Source organism: Salmo trutta, chromosome 6, assembly GCF_901001165.1.
Source record: "Salmo trutta chromosome 6, fSalTru1.1, whole genome shotgun sequence".
Lineage (NCBI taxonomy): Eukaryota > Metazoa > Chordata > Actinopteri > Salmoniformes > Salmonidae > Salmo > Salmo trutta.
The window spans coordinates 60081001-60103141 of record NC_042962.1 but is presented as its reverse complement, the minus strand read 5'-3'; the positions used below and the strand labels follow the sequence as shown (position 1 = coordinate 60103141).

General features: G+C 49.1%; 1 protein-coding gene across 1 annotated transcript; it reads right to left on the bottom strand.

Annotated features, from left to right (window-relative positions):
* Positions 1 to 1114: 1114 nt before the first annotated feature.
* On the bottom strand, positions 1115 to 20953 carry LOC115195183 (neurobeachin-like protein 1; the record flags this gene model as incomplete). Its single annotated transcript, XM_029754980.1, has 8 exons — positions 20664 to 20953; positions 19850 to 20257; positions 11914 to 12005; positions 8858 to 9019; positions 5030 to 5111; positions 4557 to 4684; positions 3280 to 3362; positions 1115 to 1199 (listed from the first exon to the last, which is right to left on the bottom strand). Coding segments are annotated over exons 2-8 (683 nt in total), but the record flags the coding sequence as incomplete, so codon positions are not given.
* Positions 20954 to 22141: the final 1188 nt, after the last annotated feature.

Sequence of the window (22141 nt, the reverse complement as noted above, 5' to 3'; positions counted from 1 at the left end):
TGGTGATGACATTTACAAAATAGCCTCCAACACTCTACTCAGCAAACTGGATGTAGTCTATGACAGTGCCATCCGTTTTGTCACCAAAGCCCCATATACTACCCACCACTGCGACCTGTGTGCACTCGTTGGCTGGCCTTCACTACATATTCGTCGCCAAACCCACTGGCTCCAGGTCATCTATAAGCCTCTGCTAGGTAAAGCCCCACCTTAGCTCACTGGTCACCATATCACACCCACTCGTAGCACGCGCTCCAGCAGGTATATTTCAGCGGTCATCCTCAAAGCCAACACTTCCTTTGGCCGCCTTTCCTTCCAGTTCTCTGCTGCCAATGACTGGAATGAATTGCAAAAATCCCTGAAGCTGGAGACATATCTCCCTTTCTAACTTTAAGCATCAGCTGTCAGAGCAGCTTACCTCCACTGTACCTGTACACAGCCCATCTGTAAATAGCACACCCAACTAGCTCATTCCCATATTATTACTTACCCTCTTGCACCCCAGTATCTCTACTTGCACATCATTATCTGCACATCTATCACTCCAGTGTTAATGCTAAATTGTCATTATTTAGCCTCTAGGGCCTATTTATTGCCTTACCTCCCTACATTTGCACACACTGTATATAGATTTTTCTATTGCGTTATTGATTGTACGTTTGTTTATGTGTAACTCTGTGTTGTTGTTTTTGTCGCACTGCTTTGCTTTATCTTGGCCAGGTAGCAGTTGTAAACGAGAACTGGCTAAATAAAGGTGAAATAAAAATAAAGCCTTCTGTTGTTCTCATGTGGCAAACATGACTGTATATGCGGGGACAGTGTAGGGTCACATGACTGTATATGCGGGGACAGTGTAGGGTCACATGACTTTATATGCTGGGACAGTGTAGGGTCACATGACTTTATGCTGGGACAGTGTAGGGTCACATGACTTTATATGCTGGGACAGTGTAGGGTCACATGACTTTATATGCTGGGACAGTGTAGGGTCACATGACTTTATATGCTGGGACAGTGTAGGGTCACATGACTTTATATGCTGGGACAGTGTGGGGTCACATGACTTTATATGCTGGGATAGTGTAGGGTGAAAAGAGTACATGTTGATTCTCACCTGTCCCCCTGCCACGATGGCTCCAAACAGTGTAACAGACAGCATTTCAGACTGTCCTTAAGGTGTTCACTCTCCTGGAAGCACTCTGAAACACAGTCAGTGGACATGGAACACTGTGGGTGTTTTGTTAACTATGCAAATATAACACCCATAACATGAGGTCAGTCTGGTCTGGTGCTGAGAGAACGGCCTCTTGAATGGCTGCCTGTAGCAGTCTGGTCTGGTGCTGAGAGAACGGCCTCTGGAATGGCTGCCTGTAGCAGTCTGGTCTGGTGCTGAGAGAACGGCCTCTTGAATGGCTGCCTGTAGCAGTCTGGTCTGGTGCTGAGAGAACGGCCTCTTGAATGGCTGCCTGTAGCAGTCTGGTCTGGTGCTGAGAGAACGGCCTCTTGAATGGCTGCCTGTAGCAGTCTGGTCTGGTGCTGAGAGAACGGCCTCTTGAATGGCTGCCTGTCTCGCTCATACAAACAGTACATTCATTCACTCACATGCAGTCACACACGCATCACACACACCATGACATGCACACACACGCACACATGCCCACAGACACACAGTCTCTATAATGTTCCCTTGGGGCCAGTCTGTTCAGTCATACATTAACTTATCTGTCAACACATCCCAGTGAGGAGCTACAGCAGCATGGCCTCCCAGGTCAGCACCATTCCCTCTGCAGGCCAACCCCAGACAGAAGCAAATCAATCTCAGAGGGATAAGGCTAGGCCAGAACCAATGATCCCAGACAAGACAGATGGTTCTCCACACACCTCGTCCTCCACACACCTCGTCCCCATTTCTTTCACACACTATTCCTCACTCCCTCTACTGTACCAGTCATATCCTCTCAGAGCCTCCCACACTTGACACACACGGGCATGCGCTAACACACACGCGTGTGCGCACACTGTGGCAGGTTGCTGGAGTGGGCTTGAGGCGACTGGCTGGAGCTGAAGAGTTCTCTCTGTGGTGTTGACAGAACCACAGACACAAAGAGAGGCTGTTTATTCCAAGATGGCCGCTGTCGCCAGAGGCCCAAACAGCCACCGTTCACTATCAGGCTGATCTAGACAGCCTGGCAAACAGACTGAGGAGAGGACACAAAGACTGGATTCATCTGGGATAGAGAGAGAGGACGGAAAGAGTCAGAGGTATGAGGAAGAATAGAGTGAGGAAGGAAAGACAGAGTGGAGCTCTGAGGGGAGGCTGTTCCTAAGCTGGGAGAGGAAAGAGAGTGGAGCTCTGAGGGGAGGCTGTTCCTAAGCTGGGAGAGGAAAGACAGAGTGGAGCTCTGAGGGGAGGCTGTTCCTAAGCTGGGAGAGGAAAAGAGTGGAGCTCTGAGGGGAGGCTGTTCCTAAGCTGGGAGAGGAAAGAGAGTGGAGCTCTGAGGGGAGGCTGTTCCTAAGCTGGGAGAGGAAAGAGAGTGGAGCTCTGAGGGGAGGCTGTTCCTAAGCTGGGAGAGGAAAGAGAGTGGAGCTCTGAGGGGAGGCTGTTCCTAAGCTGGGAGAGGAAAGACAGAGTGGAGCTCTGAGGGGAGGCTGTTCCTAAGCTGGGAGAGGAAAGACAGAGTGGAGCTCTGAGGGGAGGCTGTTCCTAAGCTGGGAGAGGAAAGAGAGTGGAGCTCTGAGGGGAGGCTGTTCCTAAGCTGGGAGAGGAAAGACAGAGTGGAGCTCTGAGGGGAGGCTGTTCCTAAGCTGGGAGAAAAGAGAGTGGAGCTCTGAGGGGAGGCTGTTCCTAAGCTGGGAGAGGAAAGAGAGTGGAGCTCTGAGGGGAGGCTGTTCCTAAGCTGGGAGAGGAAAGAGAGTGGAGCTCTGAGGGGAGGCTGTTCCTAAGCTGGGAGAGGAAAGAGAGTGGAGCTCTGAGGGGAGGCTGTTCCTAAACTGGGAGAGGAAAGAGAGTGGAGCTCTGAGGGGAGGCTGTTCCTAAACTGGGAGAGGAAAGAGAGTGGAGCTCTGAGGGGAGGCTGTTCCTAAACTGGGAGAGGAAAGCAGGGAAGTGTGATCTGTTTTTCTAGAGAGTTGCTGCTTTTCATTGAGTAGAACATGGCTTCCTCATTCACTACTGTCAATGACCACACTGAATTTCCCCCACTGAATGACCCCACTAGAGAGGATAACTGGGTTGTGTTCATTAAGGAGAAAACGTTTTGAAAAAGAAATCAAACTCACGGTAGAAGAAGGGGACAAACTCCACAGTGAGAGGAGCTGCTTTGTATTTCTGTCTGCTCTTCTCCACCGTACTCCGCTGGTCCCTGGAGACAACAGGCAAACGCAAAACACATGGTGTCAGAAAAAGACCCCCTGTCCACACTCTGTAGTGTGTCTGTGAGCAGGAACCCTGCTGGGAGGGTTTAGCACAGGATTAGAACCAACTACTTGGATTGATTTGTGAAATGTTTTGGCACTTTGGAAAGAACACTTTTATAATAATTAGCTAAACCAAGCCGAGCTGTACTGTGAAAAACAACAACATCCAAGCCAGCACATTACGATTGTAGTGTTTTCAAAAGTGTAACAAGAATTGACCATGGTTGAATAAGTACACTCATTTATATATTTTAACATTTATAATGTTTATGTACATATTCGTATTCATTCCTTTACACTTGTGTGTATAAGGTAGTTGTCGCGAAATTGTTAGGCTATATTACTTGTTAGATATTACTGCATGGTCGGAACTAGAAGCACAAGCATTTCGCTACACTTGCATTAACACCTGCTAACCATGTGTATGTGACAAATACATTTGATTTAATGATGATAGATCCTAAGAGCGTTGTATCTAGTGCTTCAGTACCCACTAGAGCCCCGGTGCTGACAGAGCCCCGGTGCTGACAGAGCCCCGGTGCTGACAGAGCCCCGGTGCTTAATGCATGCTTGACCCTGCTCCTCCAGTACCCAGAGCCCTTCCACTTATTGTGTATCAGTGGAGGCCGCTGATGGGAGAAAGGCTCATTAATGTCTGGAATGGAGTTCATGGAATGGTATGAACACGTGTTCCATTCACTCCATTCCAGCCATTATTATGAGCCATTCTCCCTTTACTGTGGATCTATTACAGTTCCATCTATTATTAGGTCTAGTCCTGTACTAACACACCTGGCTCAACCAATCACATGATCTATCAACAGTTAACAAGGTCCATCTCACCATCTATGATAAGATCAAGCTCACGATTTAAGATAAGTTAAGAAGGTCAATCACAGGATCTGTGATAAGTTAAAATCACAGGATCTATGATAAGTTAAGGTCAATCAGTACTGGAAAAGATGAAATAGATGGACTAAGTGGAATGGTTGTGGTCACATCAGGAGATGTTTGGGGAAGGAAACATTGTTCACTATCTGCTCCAGGGCTTTCTTGACAAATAAATGTCACTCATTGTGACTTCCCTGGTTAATAAAGGATAATAAATAAACTCTGCTAGAGTTAGCAACTTAGTGTACCCGCAGGTGCGATGTCTCCAGTTCCGGTAGGGGTCGTACAGGCTCTCGCAGAAGGCCAGAGAGTGGCGGACAAACTCCTCGGCCTGAGTCTGGTCCACCATCTCCTTCTCCTTGGTCTTACTCTTCAGCTGTAGGGAGAGCATGGTGAGGCTAGAAGACAGACAGGAATGTGTAATCTCACAGGAACGTACCTACTTAATCATTGTGACTTCCTAAAAATAATTTTGTTCAAATCTGTTTTGAAACAGACTAGCACGAATGCACACCATCTCTATAACCAATCATTGCGACAGGGTAAAAATACTTTATTTTTGTGCAGGTCGGTTTTGAAACTTGTTTTCAAAAGGCAACAGAGTCAGGAAGGCGATGATAGGGGGAGAGGAGGTGGATAAGGGGGGAGAGGAGGGTGGATAAGGGGGGAGAGGGGGATAAGGGGGGAGAGGAGGGTGGATAAGGGGGGAGAGAAATCATACCTGCTGGATGTAGAGCGTTGTCATAGTGATGACATGGTTGATGTAGGAGCAGGTGCCAATCTCCTCCACATTGGACAGGTTCCTGCAGAGAGAAAGTCATAGCCTGTTATAGTAGTGACAGGTTCCAACACACAGACACAGAGAGAGACAGTCATGAGAGAGAGAGTCATGTCTGTTATAGTAGGGACAGGTTCCAACAGAGAGAGAGAGAAAGAGAGAGAGAGAGAGAGAGAGAGAGAGAGAGAGAGAGTCATGTCTGTTATAGTAGGGACAGGTTCCTAAGGCTTCCATTGGCTGTCAACAGCCTTTAGAAACTTGTTTCATCCGTCTGTTACTGGGCAGAGAATAGGAGCTCAGTGAATCAGTGGACTGCCTGGGAGCAGTGAGTTGTTTACTGCGCGGGCACGCTTGCGCGCCACTCTTTTTCTTCTGTAATGAATACGCTATATCCGGTTGGAATATTATCGAAGTTTTATGTTAAAAAGACCCTAAGGATTGATTGTAACATCGTTGACATGTTTCTACGAACGGTAATGGAACTATTTGACTTTTGTCTCTGGTTTTACGCTCACGCATTATGCCTTTGCATAGTGATCTGAACGCGCGAACAAAACGGAGGTATTTGGACATAAATATGGAGTATTTCGAACAAAAATAAAATTTATTGTGGAAGTGGAAGTCCTGGGAGTGCATTCCGACCAAGATCAGCAAAGGTAAGGGAAGATTTATAATACTAATTCTGAGTTTAGTTGACTCCAGAACTTGGCGGGTAACTGTATAGCTTGCTTTGATGTCTGAGCTCTGTACTCAGAATATTGAAAAATGTGCTTTCGCCGTAAAGCTATTTTAAAATCTGACACAGCGGTTGCATTAGGAGAAGTGTATCTATATTCTTTCAATAACTGTTGTAAATTTTATCAACGTTTATGAGTATTTTTGTAAATTGATGTGCTCATTCACCGGCGGTTTTGGTGGGAATACATTTTCTGAACATCACGCGCCAATGTAAAATGGGGTTTATGGATATAAATATGAACTTTATCGAACAAACATGTATTTTAACATTGAGTCCTGGGAGTGTCATCTGATGAAGATCATCAAAGGTTAGTGATGAATTCTAGCTATTTCTGGTTTTTGTGACGCCTCTCCTTGCTTGGAAAATGGCTGTGTGGTTTTTCATGTTTAGGTGCTGTCCTAACATAATCTAATGTTTTGCTTTCGCCGTAAAGCCTTTTTGAAATCGGACACTGTGGTTGGATTAAGGAGAATCTTATCTTTAAAATGGTGTATAATACTTGTATGTTTGAGAATTTTTAATTATGAGATTTTTGTTGTTTTGAATTTGCCGCCGTGCACTTTCACTGGCTGTCGTCATATCGATCCCGCTAACGGGATTCAAGCCATAAGAAGTTATAGTAGGGACAGGTTCCAGAGAGAGTCATGCCTGTTGTAGTAGGGACAGGTTCCAACAGAGAGAGTCATGCCTGTTATAGTAGGGACAGGTTCCAACAGAGAGAGTCATGCCTGTTATAGTAGGGACAGGTTCCAACAGAGAGAGAGTCATGTCTGTTATAGTAGGGACAGGTTCCAACAGAGACAGTCATGCCTGTTATAGTAGGGACAGGTTCCAACAGAGCGAGTCATGCCTGTTATAGTAGGGACAGGTTCCAACAGAGAGAGAGTCATGTCTGTTATAGTAGGGACAGGTTCCAACAGAGACAGTCATGCCTGTTATAGTAGGGACAGGTTCCAACAGAGAGAGTCATGCCTGTTATAGTAGGGACAGGTTCCAACAGAGAGAGTCATGTCTGTTATAGTAGGGACAGGTTCCAACAGAGAGTCATGCCTGTTGTATATTTTCTTATAGTTACTCATCATCCATCACTACAAAAGCTGGACCAATGAGTAGCCAGCTACATTTGACAATTAGAAATAACTATTGATTTTCTGGTTCATTAAGAAAACTAAACTAAAATGTGTGTTTTTGGTTGTTGAGGCAATTAGACCAAGCCCATTTCAAGGTTCTTTCTAAAAGAATGACAAGTTATTTCAGAATATGAAGGTAAGATAGCTGGCTAACTCATTGATCCTGCTTTGTTGCATATCCCTCAGGGTCATGTTCATGACGGCACCATATAGAAGACTACAGACTGAAGCAGCCAGGAGACATTTTCACTTGTTTTCACTTTCCGTTGAAAAAACCTTTGTTGCGTGCCCTACTGAACCGCCTACATACTCCTACTGCTGGAAGACCGTTTAAAACCAGGGGAACTGAGACCTGTCAACCTTGGCTAGAGTGGTTCCTATCAATAGACATTACCTAGAAGAGGTCCAACACACAGAATTAGAAATTATTCAAATTCCATGGTCCAATCCCATACTCAACCTCCATAATATGGACTGACTGGACCCGTACAACCAGGCCTAGGTAGGTGGAGGGGCCAGACTACTGGACCCGTACAACCAGGCCTAGGTAGGTGGAGGGGCCACACTACTGGACCCATACAACCAGGCCTAGGTAGGTGGAGGGGCCAGACTACTGGACCCGTACAACCAGGCCTAGGTAGGTGGAGGGCCACACTACTGGACCCGTACAACCAGGCCTAGGTAGGTGGAGGGGCCACACTACTGGACCCGTACAACCAGGCCTAGGTAGGTGGAGGGGCCAGACTACTGGACCCATACAACCAGGCCTAGGTAGGTGGAGGGGCCAGACTACTGGACCCGTACAACCAGGCCTAGGTAGGTGGAGGGGCCAGACTACTGGACCCATACAACCAGGCCTGGGTAGGTGGAGGGGCCAGACTACTGGACCCATACAACCAGGCCTAGGTAGGTGGAGGGGCCAGACTACTGGACCCGTACAACCAGGCCTAGGTAGGTGGAGGGGCCACACTACTGGACCCATACAACCAGGCCTAGGTAGGTGGAGGGGCCAGACTACTGGACCCGTACAACCAGGCCTAGGTAGGTGGAGGGGCCACACTACTGGACCCATACAACCAGGCCTAGGTAGGTGGAGGGGCCAGACTACTGGACCCGTACAACCAGGCCTAGGTAGGTGGAGGGGCCACACTACTGGACCCGTACAACCAGGCCTAGGTAGGTGGAGGGGCCACTACTGGACCCGTACAACCAGGCCTAGGTAGGTGGGGGGGCCACACTACTGGACCCATACAACCAGGCCTAGGTAGGTGGAGGGGCCAGACTACTGGACCAATACAACCAGGCCTAGGTAGGTGGAGGGGCCAGACTACTGGACCCGTACAACCAGGCCTAGGTAGGCGGAGGGGCCAGACTACTGGACCCATACAACCAGGCCTAGGTAGGTGGAGGGGCCACACTACTGGACCCATACAACCAGGCCTAGGTAGGTGGAGGGGCCACACTACTGGACCCATACAACCAGGCCTAGGTAGGTGGAGGGGCCAGACTACTGGACCCATACAACCAGGCCTAGGTAGGTGGAGGGGCCAGACTACTGGACCCGTACAACCAGGCCTAGGTAGGTGGAGGGGCCACACTACTGGACCCGTACAACCAGGCCTAGGTAGGTGGAGGGGCCACACTACTGGACCCATACAACCAGGCCTGGTAGGTGGAGGGGCCAGACTACTGGACCCATACAACCAGGCCTGGTAGGTGGAGGGGCCAGACTACTGGACCCATACAACCAGGCCTGGGTAGGTGGAGGTGCCAGACTACTGGACCCATACAACCAGGCCTGGGTAGGTGGAGGGGCCAGACTACTGGACCCATACAACCAGGCCTGGGTAGGTGGAGGGGCCAGACTACTGCTTCTGGTCCTACAGACACCCACAGACCAACCTGCAGATGACGATGAGGAACTTGACCAGCAGGAGGGCCAGGTTCTGCTGCTCCTGCTCCAGGCCGTCCGAGGCCTTCTGGACACACTGGAGTAGCTGGTGCCGCAACACCTGCAGGATGTTGTCTGGCAGCAGGGTCATCACTGGAGGCACCTCCTCCAACCTGGGGAGGGGGGAGAGAGAGAGAAAGGTGGTGAAATAAGGGAAACACCAAAACATGCTGCGTGCCACACGCATCCGCACAAATAGTATGCAAGCAGGCGCACACACACGCCCTGCCATCCAGGACATTTATACCAGGCGGTGTCAGAGGAAGGCCCTAAAAGTTGTCAAAGACTCCATCCACCCTAGTCATAGACTGTTCTCTCTGCTACCGCACGGCAAGCGGTACCGATGCACTAAGCGCACACACATACACAAATAACCCACCCAAACTTCTAAGGCCTTCAGGTACGTTACACACATTTACACTACATTCACACACATATACCTAAGCAACACACCATGATAACCTTTAGACTAGTATTTGCTGATAGACTAATGTCATGAAACCATCCCTGTACTGCTACCAGTGAACCTAGCTGTCTCTGTCCCCCTCTGCAGACAGAGGTCATCAGAGAGGAATGGGTTCTTCCTCCAACCAGACCAGCAGAGCCCGATGAGCATTCCCAAATCGGGGTAAGAGCGTATCGCTGGGAAAAAGCAGGACAGCTGCGGCAAAGGGGGAGGTGGAGTGGGAAAGGGAGAGGGGAAGTGGAGTGGAGTGGGAAAGGGAGAAGGGGGAGGGAGAGAGAAAGGCACGGCAACGAACCGACAAACGACCGTACTGGCAGATCTAATGGAAAGTAATCTGTTTCCCCTTGCTCCACACTTCACTCTCTCCAGTCCCACACACACAGACCACACAGGCTTACGTAACCATCATCTGACAGGACTGACTGGGCATTTCACTGGTCATGTGACCAGACCACAGCTGGAAGAGCAGAGGAGCACATCACCTCTCACTCGCTCTTTCCCTCTGTCTCTCTCTATACTGCATGTGCTTCTCCCTGAACGCTCTCAAACAATGGATGCGGCCGTGCATACATACATACATACATACACGAACCCTCACACCAACACAGATTCCAGAGCTGGTTGTGGAACACCAACACAGATTCCAGAGCTGGTTGTGGAACACCAACACAGATTCCAGAGCTGGTTGTGGAACACCAACACAGATTCCAGAGCTGGTTGTGGAACACCAACACAGATTCCAGAGCTGGTTAAGGAACACCAACACAGATTCCAGAGCTGGTTGTGGAACACCAACACAGATTCCAGAGCTGGTTGTGGAACACCAACACAGATTCCAGAGCTGGTTGTGGAACACCAACACAGATTCCAGAGCTGGTTGTGGAACACCAACACAGATTCCAGAGCTGGTTAAGGAACACCAACACAGATTCCAGAGCTGGTTAAGGAACACCAACACAGATTCCAGAGCTGGTTAAGGAACACCAACAGATTCCAGAGCTGGTTAAGGAACACCACACAGATTCCAGAGCTGGTTAAGGAACACCACACAGATTCCAGAGCTGGTTAAGGAACACCAACAGATTCCAGAGCTGGTTAAGGAAAACCAACACAGATTCCAGAGCTGGTTAAGGAAAACCAACACAGATTCCAGAGCTGGTTATGGAACACCAACACAGATTCCAGAGCTGGTTAAGGAACACCAACACAGATTCCAGAGCTGGTTAAGGAACACCAACACAGATTCCAGAGCTGGTTAAGGAACACCAACACAGATTCCAGAGCTGGTTAAGGAAACCAACACAGATTCCAGAGCTGGTTAAGGAACACCAACACAGATTCCAGAGCTGGTTAAGTTTCTGTCATGCTGCTCACTTGCATCAAACATACTGTACATGTAGCCCCAGCTAGATTTGGCTGAGATTGGGGGTGTACTATGCACACTTAACGCAGACATATGCAGAGGTGTGGACTCGAGTCACAAATTTGATGACTTGAGACTCAACTTGACGGAAAATCAAATAACTTGAGACTTGACTTGAAGCTTAGGACTCGACTGACTTGAGACTGATAACCGGGTTTTGTAACGTTTTGTGGCACAGAGTCTCCGTGAATTACTCTCCACGCAGCCCGAGACAGTCTCCCACTTGCAAAAACAACTGCTGCGCCCATGCAGGCCGCGTGATCCTGCTGCACCCAGGCAGGCCGCGTGATCCTGCTGCACCCAGGCAGGCCGCGTGATCCTGCTGCACCCAGGCAGGCCGCGTGATCCTGCTGCACCCAGGCAGGCCGCGTGATCCTGCTTGCTCTGGACTCCAGACAAGTGTAAATGTGACATGATATCCCTTGTTGATATTGACTACTAACATGAGTGACTTTCAGCTCAAAATGAAGGTGCAAAACAGTCTATTTCTGTATCTTGTGTTTTGAAAATGCGCCCCCGTTTATGACCCTAATGACAGGCTACATTTGCACAGCGATGGTGCGCTTGGATGTGTGCGCGGAGGCCGCAAGCTACTTTTTAGGGGTCACGGGACAAAACATTTGAAAACCAATGAGCTAGAGAACAGATTGTTGATTTGCTGTACAGCTATAGGATCGGCTGCAGCACAAACATCAAGAATATGAACCGTTTACTTTGCAAGCTCACCAGCAATGGGGCATCAAGCAACAACTACTAGCATAGACCTACTGCTCTTTGGTATGTCAAAATCGCTTGGAATTAAACAACCTATGAAGCCTGCATTTGGAAATTATTGTTAAAATGTATTATTGCATAATCAAAATGTGCTATAGATAAAATAATGAAAAGGGCTGTCTGATGGCCTCAATAAATAGATAAGTATTTGTAATTGAACAAGTCATTGCCTGTATAGATGTTTTCTGTTTTTTACTTGACATGACATGCTCTTAGAACGCACGACTTGGATTGACTCGATATTCGACCCGTTCTACTTGGGACTTGACTTGAGACTTGGACCTTGTAACTTGCTTGTGACTTAAATAATAGTGACTTGGTCCCAGCTGTGGGGCTATGCTTACCTGGAGGGTGGCTTCTCAAAGTCCACGTCTAGACATCTCTCATAGGAGCCAATGAAGATCTCCAGCCACAGCTTCAGGTAGTCTGGGTCCCTCTGTCAGAGTGGGATGGAAGGACGGAATCAAGGAGAAGGATGAGAAGAGAGGGTGAGGTGAAGAGGATGTAGGAGGAGGAGGGGGGGTGGAGAGGTGGGGAGGATGAAGAGGGGGGGAAGAGGTGGAGAAGAGGGGGAGGAAGAAGAGGAGAGAGAAGGAAAGAAACAGATGTTAGTGGTTGTCATGTGAGAATAGAGAGATAATGATTCCACTAACTGTAGTATGTCATGAGGGGCAGATTACAGTAAACTCAGGTAGGTAGGTGAGTGAGTGAGTGAGCGAGTAATGAGGAGTGCACCTGTCTGCCTGAAAAACAGGCATCGCCACATTCTCTACTCCCGAGGGGAGTCACGAGCAGCTGCCGTTCAGACATTTCCTACATTCCTGGGAACAATGCAGAGAGCCAGAGGACAGCAGCACTGTTCACAGACAGACAGACAGACAGAACATCACCCTCCCACTCTGAGAATGCCAGTCATCTCCACACCCGGCTAGCCTAAGCTCTCTCTCTGCCCAGGGTGGGGAGGTATAGAGGGAGGTAGAGAGAGGTAGGGCAGGGGAGTTCCAAGGCTTGCCTGACTGACACTGATTCAGGTCAAGGGGGACTGATATGAGAAAAGGCCCAGAGTATTACTGTTGAACCAGTAGGAGTGGTAGGAATGAATACTGCTGTGTCAGACTAAGTGTTGTTCATAAGGCACTAGGCTATATTGTTTGGTGGGGCAGTAAAGTGCTTAGCAGCATTTGTTTGACAAAGCAGTGTTTCTACACTCCTGGGGGTAGGCTATTCACTACAAATCAAAAGGAAGCAAACGGACCGAAACCAAGAGGGATTACCAGAACTTGTCCATAAAGAAACGCTGGTTTCCGTTGCTACGGTGAGCAGTAATGAATAAATAGACCCCTGGCCCGTGCCTGCTTCGTCCGTCAGAGAGTAACACCGGTTTAAAGAGAAAACTCACCAGACTGAATGTCGATCTGCACAATACATGGTGTTCATTCGTTAGCTGTCCGCTGCGGTGTTTTATAGTGTGTTATAGTGAACATCGGTTGCAAACTACGGACGGGCCCTCCTGTTCAGGGGTGGTACTACTCTCAGCCGGCAGACATTCAACCATCCTGTCTGTGCTTTGTGATTTTCAACTGACACATTTCATGAAGTGGTTTTCTGATGAAGCCCAGAGTTCAGTTCCATGTAAATGACCATGTTTCTTACATTCTAGCCAACAGTGATTCAGGGCCCTATAAATGTTCAGTAAGGTGGTATGACACTAAGCAGGACAAGTCTAGTAAAGCCTCAGCCTGCTGCTTGTCCACTGGGAATGGTCCAGAACAGGAAAGAATTCCAAAAGTGAGGTCATCAGAACTTGCAAGTGACTTGACGGAGCGTTTGAGAGGAGGGACTTGGATACAGAGTTCAGTACAAGTCTCTGTCTGTATATACTGGAATCAACATGGTGTACAGTAAAAACATATGATCTTGTTCATTCCGCTAGCTCAATGTGTGTGTTCCCTCCCCTTGACTGTGTGAGCCAGAGCAGGTTGGGCACCAGCCCCAGGGGAGTGTGTGAGTGGTTAGAGAGAATGCCATCTTTCACTGGGCAGCCGGGAGTACAGATGTCCACTTGAGGGCTCAGGGCTGAGACAGGGAGGGCAGAGAGAGCAGAGAGGGACACACCCTGGGCCTGCTTGCTGTGGCTCTGTTTATTTGAGGCACCACTGCTGACCAACACCAAGCAACACTGGCTGATGGATTCAGATCAGATGAAGCTCAACAGCTGATCTTTGCTACCTATTACTAATAGGTAGCAACCTATTAGTAATATCTTTCAACCTTCTGACAGACTAATGACGCATTTCCTATTTGTGTGTTTCTTATGGTCAGCTGGTTTGAGGGGGTGGGTAATCTGTGTTTCCTGTGCCCAACATGTGACCATCCATCCTGATATCATGACCCACCCCCTTCCCAGACTCTTAATAACACATGACCCCATGGGACCTTCCCAACAGGGTGAATTGTGGGTTTTTATAGTCAGCTGGTTTTGGCAGGGGGTTAGACTATAACTTACGTTGCACCAAGCATGTGACCATTCCTCATGAAATCAATGACAACCCCCCTCACTGAATCTTAATAACACATGACCATGTAGGACCTCACTAGCCTGAGCCTACAAGGTTATCAACATCAATCTTTCCTCAAGGAGATCCCATCGAGAGGTGAGAGAGCATTACGAAGGACCCGGCACTGCCCTCCTCACCTACCAAAAGGGCATGGTTGGCATGGTGACCAAGTATGACTGCTAGAGGAAATGGTGAGGGGCGACTCAAAACCACAATGTCTACTGTAGATGTCCTGTTCCTAACAGTTTCCCTGTTTTACCACAATGTCGACTGTAGATGTCCTGTTCCTAACAGTTTCTATTTTACCAATGTCTTTGTATGCCTTCATGGTCCATCTACGGTCACCTTCTCCTCCCCATCAATCTCCAGTACTCACCATCCTGGGATTGACTGATGTCACAGCACCAGTAGTATTTATTAGTGCACACATGGAGGGGCTAAAACCGCGAGGTTGGTCGATATATAAACACTATGACATTACTGTTGTTGCTGGTGATATTTATAGCACACAGTGAGAGAGGAGGGAGCCGAGAGGAGGGAGAGGAGGGAGCCGAGAGGAGGGAGAGGATGGAGCCGATCGAGAGGGAGCCGAGCGAGAGGAGGGAGCCGAGGGGCCGAGCGAGAGAGCCGAGCGGAGCGAGCCGAGAGTAGCCGAGCCGAGAGAGTCCCGAGCGAGCCGAGCCGAGCAAGCCGAGAAGAGCTGAGCGAGCCGAGCCGAGAGAGCCGAGCCGAGAGAGCCGAGCCGAGAGAGCCGAGCCGAGAGAGCGAGAGAGCCGAGAGAGCCGAGCCGAGAGAGCCAAGCGAGCCGAGAGAGCCAAGCGAGCCGAGAGAGCCGAGCCGAGAGAGCCGAGAGAGCCGAGCCGAGAGAGCCGAGCGCCGAGCGAGTCGAGCCAGAGAGCCGAGCGAGTCGAGCCGAGAGAGCCGAGCGAGCCGAGCGAGCCGAGCGGAGCGAGCCGAGCGAGCCGAGCCGAGCGAGCCGAGAGAGCCGAGCCGAGCGAGCCGAGAGAGCCGAGCCGAGAGCCGAGCCGAGAGAGCCGAGCGGAGCGAGCCGAGCGGAGCGAGCCGAGAGAGCCGAGCGGAGCGAGCCGAGAGAGCCGAGCGGAGCGAGCCGAGAGAGCCGAGCGGAGCGAGCCGAGCGAGCCGAGAGAGCCGAGAGAGCCGAGCCGAGAGCCGAGCGAGCCGAGAGGAGCGCCGAGAAGCCGAGCCGAGCGAGCCGAGAGGAGCGCCGAGCGAGCCGAGAGAGCCGAGCCGAGAGAGCCGAGCCGAGAGAGCCGAGCCGGGAGAGAGCCGAGCCGGGGAGCGAGCGAGCCGACCGGGAGAGCCGAGCGAGCCGAGCCGTAGAGAGCCGATCGAGCCGAGAGAGCCGAGCCGAGAGAGCCGAGCGAGCCGAGAGAGCCGAGCGAGCCGAGAGAGCCGATGCGAGCCGAGAGAGCCGAGCGAGCCGAGAGAGCCGAGCGAGCCGAGAGAGCCGAGAGAGCCGAGAGAGCCGAGAGAGCCGAGCCGAGAGAGCCGAGCCGAGAGAGCCGAGCCGAGAGAGCCGAGCGAGCCGAGCCGAGAGAGCCGAGCCGAGAGAGCCGAGAGAGCCGAGCGAGCCGAGCCGAGCGCCGAGCGAGCCGAGCGAGCCGAGCCGAGAGAGCCGAGCCGAGAGAGCCGGCCGAGAGAGCCGAGCCGAGAGAGCCGAGCCGAGAGAGCCGAGCCAGAGAGAGCCGAGCGAGCCGAGCCGAGAGAGCCGAGCGAGCCGAGAGAGCCGAGCCGCGAGCCGAGCGAGCCTAGCCGAGCCGAGCCGAGCGAGCCGAGCCGAGCCGAGGAGCCGAGCGAGCCGAGCCGAGCGAGCCGAGCGAGCCGAGCCGAGAGAGCCGAGCGGGCCGAGCCGAGAGAGCCGAGCGAGTCGAGCCGAGAGAGCCGAGCCGAGCGAGTCGAGCCGAGAGAGCCGAGCCGAGCGAGCCGAGCAGAGAGCCGAGCCGAGCGAGCCGAGCCGAGAGAGCCGAGCCGAGAGAGCCGAGCCGAGAGAGCCGAGCCGAGAGAGCCGAGCCGAGAGAGCCGAGCCGAGAGAGCCGAGCCGAGAGAGCCGAGCCGAGAGAGCCGAGCCGAGAGCCGAGCGAGCCGAGCGCGCCGAGAGAGCCGAGCCGAGAGAGCCGAGCGAGCCGAGCCGGGAGAGCCGAGCGAGCCGAGCCGAGAGAGCCGAGCCGAGAGAGCCGAGCCGAGAGAGCCGATTGAACAGACTACGTAGGTAGTGCCCAGAAACCACTGCCGTAGGTAGTGCCCAGAAGACCACTGCCGTAGGTAGTGCCCAGAAGACCACTGCCGTAGGTAGTGCCCAGAAGACCACTGCCGTAGGTAGTGCCCAAGACCACTGCCGTAGGTAGTGCCCAGAAGACCACTGCCGTAGGTAGTGCCCAGAAGACCACTGCCGTAGGTAGTGCCCAGAAGACCACTGCCGTAGGTAGTGCCCAGAAGACCACTGCCGTAGGTAGTGCCCAGAAGACCACTGCCGTAGGTAGTGCCCAGAAGACCACTGCCGTAGGTAGTGCCCAGAAGACCACTGCCGTAGGTAGTGCCCAGAAGACCACTGCCGTAGGTAGTGCCCAGAAACCACTGCCGTAGGTAGTCACCAGAAACCACTGCCGTAGGTAGTCACCAGAAACCACTGCCGTAGGTAGTCACCAGAAACCACTGCCGTAGAAGTCACCAGAAACTGCCGTAGGTAGTCACCAGAAACCACTGCCGTAGGTAGTGCCCAGAAACCACTGCCGTAGGTAGTCACCAGAAACCACTGCCGTAGGTAGTCACCAGAAACCACTGCCGTAGGTAGTCACCAGAAACCACTGCCTTAGGAAGTCACCAGAAACCACTGCCGTAGGAAGTCACCAGAAACCACTGCCGTAGGTAGTCACCAGAAACCACTGCCGTAGGTAGTCACCAGAAACCACTGCCGTAGGTAGTCACCAGAAACCACTGCCGTAGGTAGTCACCAGAAAGTACTAGGCTTGTGTTGTTGCTACTTATGGATTCAAACAGTGATTGATGCTACCATGATCCAATGGTGTATAGTTACACAGGCCTACAGACCTAGTTAAATGACAGAATATTTCATGTAGGCCTGTGTCTATGGTCTCATCATCTTAGTGGCTATAAGCACAGGAGGGCAGACAGGCCTAAGGAAACGAGCTAACCACATACACATCATGCTTCCTGTAGTTTCAACACTACAGGGGTATGCTTCATGTTGTCGAGAAACAAGAGCCATGTCTTTCCCATCATCGAGAACCAGAGGGATGAGTTTTGCATGGTCGTGTTTGGTGCCTCGCTGCCATTGTGGTGTTAACAATGCTGCTAAATAACTCTGGGACGATACTCCAGGCTGATGACAGTGACACTACACAGACTGCTGGGTAAGAGGATCGTAATGTGACCGTCTCTGTGGTCGTCTGCTACCTTTTATCTCCAACATGAACTGGAGTTAAGACTGGTGCTTTCCCAGTTAGCCGACCCATAGATTTACAACAGCCAACACATGTATGGAGGGGGCTAGGCTAGTTAACTTTGGAGGAAATGAACTCACTGCGGGTTGTGTTCATTATGCAACAAACAGAAACTAACTGGAACAGGGAGGCAGGGACATCATGGATTCATCCAATAAGAAACCTTCATTTTTGCTTTCCATTTTAAAACATTTTTCAGTTACGTACCCTAATGAACACGGCCCAGGGGGTTAGGCTTATTGCATATCAGACAGGCCAGTATTCAAGCATCACACATTCACCGAATTGAATTGGAGGTGAATGAATTAGTGTCAAAGCCTTTTACTATGACCTACAGCTACAGGATAAACTAGTTCCTGACCGCAGCGCCACTACTCCCTTTAATTAGGCTGCTCAACCGCCAACAGTAGTTGCTAGGTGTGACTCCACCCCAGGGACCAGGGTGACTTACTGTGATGTCTCTGTCAACCTCTGGCCCTGTAGTGTTGACAGCCCTGCTTGGGTTAATCATTAGAGAGGTGAGTAACAGTTCAGTCACACTGATCTAATGGAAGTTAGAGACCAGTGGTACTGGATATTTTAGCTAGGTAGCCTTGCCTGAGCGGCCCATAGGGCAGGGGACTATCACCTGTTTCTGTAGTGTGAGGCAGCTTTAGGATTGAGTACGCAGCCTTACAATTTCATGGCGGGATCCTAACCCCAAGGTCAAGGACTTGGTCATTTTAGCTTAACTAAGCTCCCATTATTGTTCATTTGCCATGCTGTGTTAAAGGTCAGTTATCTTAGTATAATAGGGTGTAATGAGCCTATCCCTCAATGAGGTGTGACATCATTAACCTGCGACACTGAAGTGTATGGCTTCTTTAGGGCAAGTGGAGACAATGGGCAGCCTCACACAACAAACATTCCAGAGCCGATTTAGCTCACGTGACGGACTACAAGTTCCCCTTGCTCCTGATGTATCCTGGGAACCCTGACACACACACTGAAGAGGAGACCCCTGAGCCAGTGTTGACATTGCGGCCTCTCTGGGGGAGGTAAAGGTCCTTACAAATTATTTAAGCCTCACATGTTTGTGGCCACATGCAAAGTAAAATACAGGCCTGCTGCTGTATGAGATTGAACTTCTAGCCTACTGTCTGACCCAATGTAAATACACTCTCTTAATAGAACAAAGACGATGTGTGTACTCCCCACAATGCCTGCCATTTAACACAGGACTGAGAAGTGAGTGCAAGATCAAGTGTGTTCTCAATGTTTTGTACACTCAATGTACACATATTGTTTACAAAGCAGGTGACAAATAAAATCTGGTTTGATACTAAACTAGCCTGGTCCCAGATCTGTTTGTGCTCTTGTCAACTCATGTTGGGCATGACAATGAGTTAAATTGAGTTGGCATGACAACACAAAGACTGGCACTCAGGCAGGATAATTCTAAAAACTTGTGCCATAGCACTTCCTGCCCTGTGTCGTGTGGGAGAACAGGATAGCTCAAAAGGCTAATGCTTATGAGAGGGTTGTCCTTTTGAGTGGGATTAAAGAGGGAATGTGTTGACTGCAGTTGAGACTCACATCAGGAGAGGCTCAGGCACCAAGCTGTGATTGGTCACCCAGTGCAATGAAACAACTGTAGCTACTACAGTCAATCAAGGGGGAAATAGGTCTAGCTAGGTTGCAATACAAAACAGAATCTATGGAATTGTATTATACCCTTCTACATACCACAAGACGTCACTCAACTAAAATTTAAATACCAGGAGACAGACTTCACACATCGCAGGACAGTCCAGCAGCTGTTACTGAGAATAGTGGAGGAAGAACAGGATGGCTTAAAAATTAAGCCCGATTACAATTCATCATCTTGGCCATGTTCTGTTATAATCGCCACCCGGCACAGCCAGAGGACTGGCCACCCCTCAGAGCCTGGTTCCTCTCTAGGTTTCTTCCTAGGTTCTGGCCTTTCCAGGGAGTTTTTCCTAGCCACCGTGCTTCTACATCTGCATTGCTTGCTGTTTGGGGTTTTAGGCTGGGTTTCTGTACAGCACTTAGTGACATCAGCAGATGTAAAAAGGGCTTTATAAATACATTTGATTGATTGCTCATCACCCATTACGTCATCTCAATATACCACAGCTATTGTAATAGCTTGGTTACCTTACAGTCTGGTCTTACTGGCATGACACAGATTCTAATGCATGTTTTATGTGTCAAACAGATCAAGAGAAAGGTTTGTTTACCTTGTTGCAATACAGCATCCAGACCTCGTACAATCTTTCATTTGATGCCATTCTCCACGGCGGGTGGTGGGCTTCTGAACAGAGGTCAATTCTCCGGATTCCTCATATTGAGCCCCTAGCTAGATCTCCTCATTCGGGCATTGCTCGTATACATATCGATTTGAGGTGTTAAGTGAAATGTCACAATGAAAGACAACTCCGAAAATAGTTCAAATACCTTCCTACTTAGAAAGGAAAAACAAAATATTCAAAGTAATCCCAGTGGCGGTGTTTCTTGATATTGTAACTTCCTAAAGCACTATTCCATCGTGAATTATGGATTCCCAAGGTTTCGCGTTTCCTGCTGTGGTGAGACTTCCACGGTCAAAGTCGCACTACGTCCACTTCTCGACTCATATGCCACTGACTCTGTGGAAAGCCAAGCCACAAACAAAGTTAGTATGTCAAATACACAAGTTCTGTGGCGCCAGTTTATAAATAGTTAACAGCACTTGTTTATAAACACCACCAGTAGGCTATACCTTTGATAACGTTAGCTGACTGGTTATGATAGCTAATTTAGCTTGCTGTAAACAAACCCTATGAATCAGCCATCAGCCCAGGCACGTTCTGTTCAATTAGATCTCTGCCCTTCCTTTACAAGAGAAGGATACAGCTGACGAAATAAAACACAACAAAGCTAACTAACGTTAGCAAGCTAACTTGGGGTTGCAATACGCAGAAAAACGCTCGAGTTAGCAAAGTTACTTAGCTAACAAGCTGTCATTGTGAAACAAGGTGGCTAATATTAATTAACTAGCATTATCGTTCTTACCTGTGATGTGTCAAAACGGCGAAGCCTTTTTTTTCCCCTGTCTAACGTTACTTCTCAATTTGAAACAAACGACGAAACGAGTTTGTGAATTTGCTTGACCTTGCCCTAGAACTTAGACATTTAGAAATGTCACCACATAAACAATGCAAACGCACGCATTACTAACGAAAACGACAAAATGTTACAGCCAGCCCATTCCTGTACACTGGGATAGCTACAAACAACACTGGCGGTTAGTGCTGTGGCACTGCCACTCGTGAAGCTGTCTACAATGTGCGAAACGCGGCCAACTACTTCCTGATGTCAACTTTTTCCATTTTCAAAGTAAACGTTCTCATTTATTAAGCCCAAGGGAATCTTTAAAAAATCGTTTTTTAAAACAAACATAGGTAGAAGTGTATAGTGATAAATAATAATGTTGCCAAAATTGCCCCAAAAAACTTAACGATTAACAATTAATTATATTAAAAAAATATATAAAAAAAGAATGAACTGAATCCAAACTGGATTTGGCCTAAGTTAGTCTACTGTTTTAGAGTTTAGACAAAATACAGCCTACCAACATATGGGGATACTTACAGAAGACTGGCAAAGCCAATAACAATAAAAACATATTGATTAGGCTAAACCAGCTCCACAATGAGCAGGTGTGCACATAACTCAGATCGTGAATTGAGTTTGGATTTTTTTCTTTTTATATAAATGGGGAAAGCTAAACAATAACTGATTTTCATTAAAAAATAAAAATAAACGGTGCTTTTATTTTGACATGTAAATCCGGAAGTCAAAATAGTTTTGTATTTAGCTGTCGTCAATTGCCTTGCTAGGATAGGCTGAGTAAGGGGAGCTTTGAATATAATTACATTTATTTGCGGCCACAATATATATTTCAGAGGCAGAAGACATTCAGCTATACATGTATGTCTATGGAGGAATTATTTCAGTATTTTTCTTAGGCTGCAGAGTTTGCGACAGTCATCAACCCCTTTACGTTGCCGATGTGGAGCTCGTGGGTCGTTAGGGGTGGGTTGGTTGCGAGGGAACCGAGCTTACATTTGGCTGTGATTGGTTACTTTCAGCTGATCACCATGTTGTTATGCAGTTACCGCCTACTAGGGTAAAATTATAGGAGATCCTCAGTCGTACATCATATGTTATAGGAATCTGTCAGGGGATGACACTGTCGACGACGTCGCACGGAACCATTGGTTGATATATGCAACATCTGAGCAGGGGAATGTGACCATGATGTGGCAAGCTGATACTTAAAATACCTATCCAGGCTTTGTAAGATCTAGCATGCATCATCAACAACTGGGCAGAGGAACATACCCGTAAGTATGTCTAAACCCTCTGTCTATTTCTACAATTTCTCTTCTTAAGATCTGTTTTTACACCTAATCTTAAGCACACTGCTAACCTTATGTCTAAACCTAATCTTACATTAAGATAATAAAACACATTTTTGTTTTCTTAAT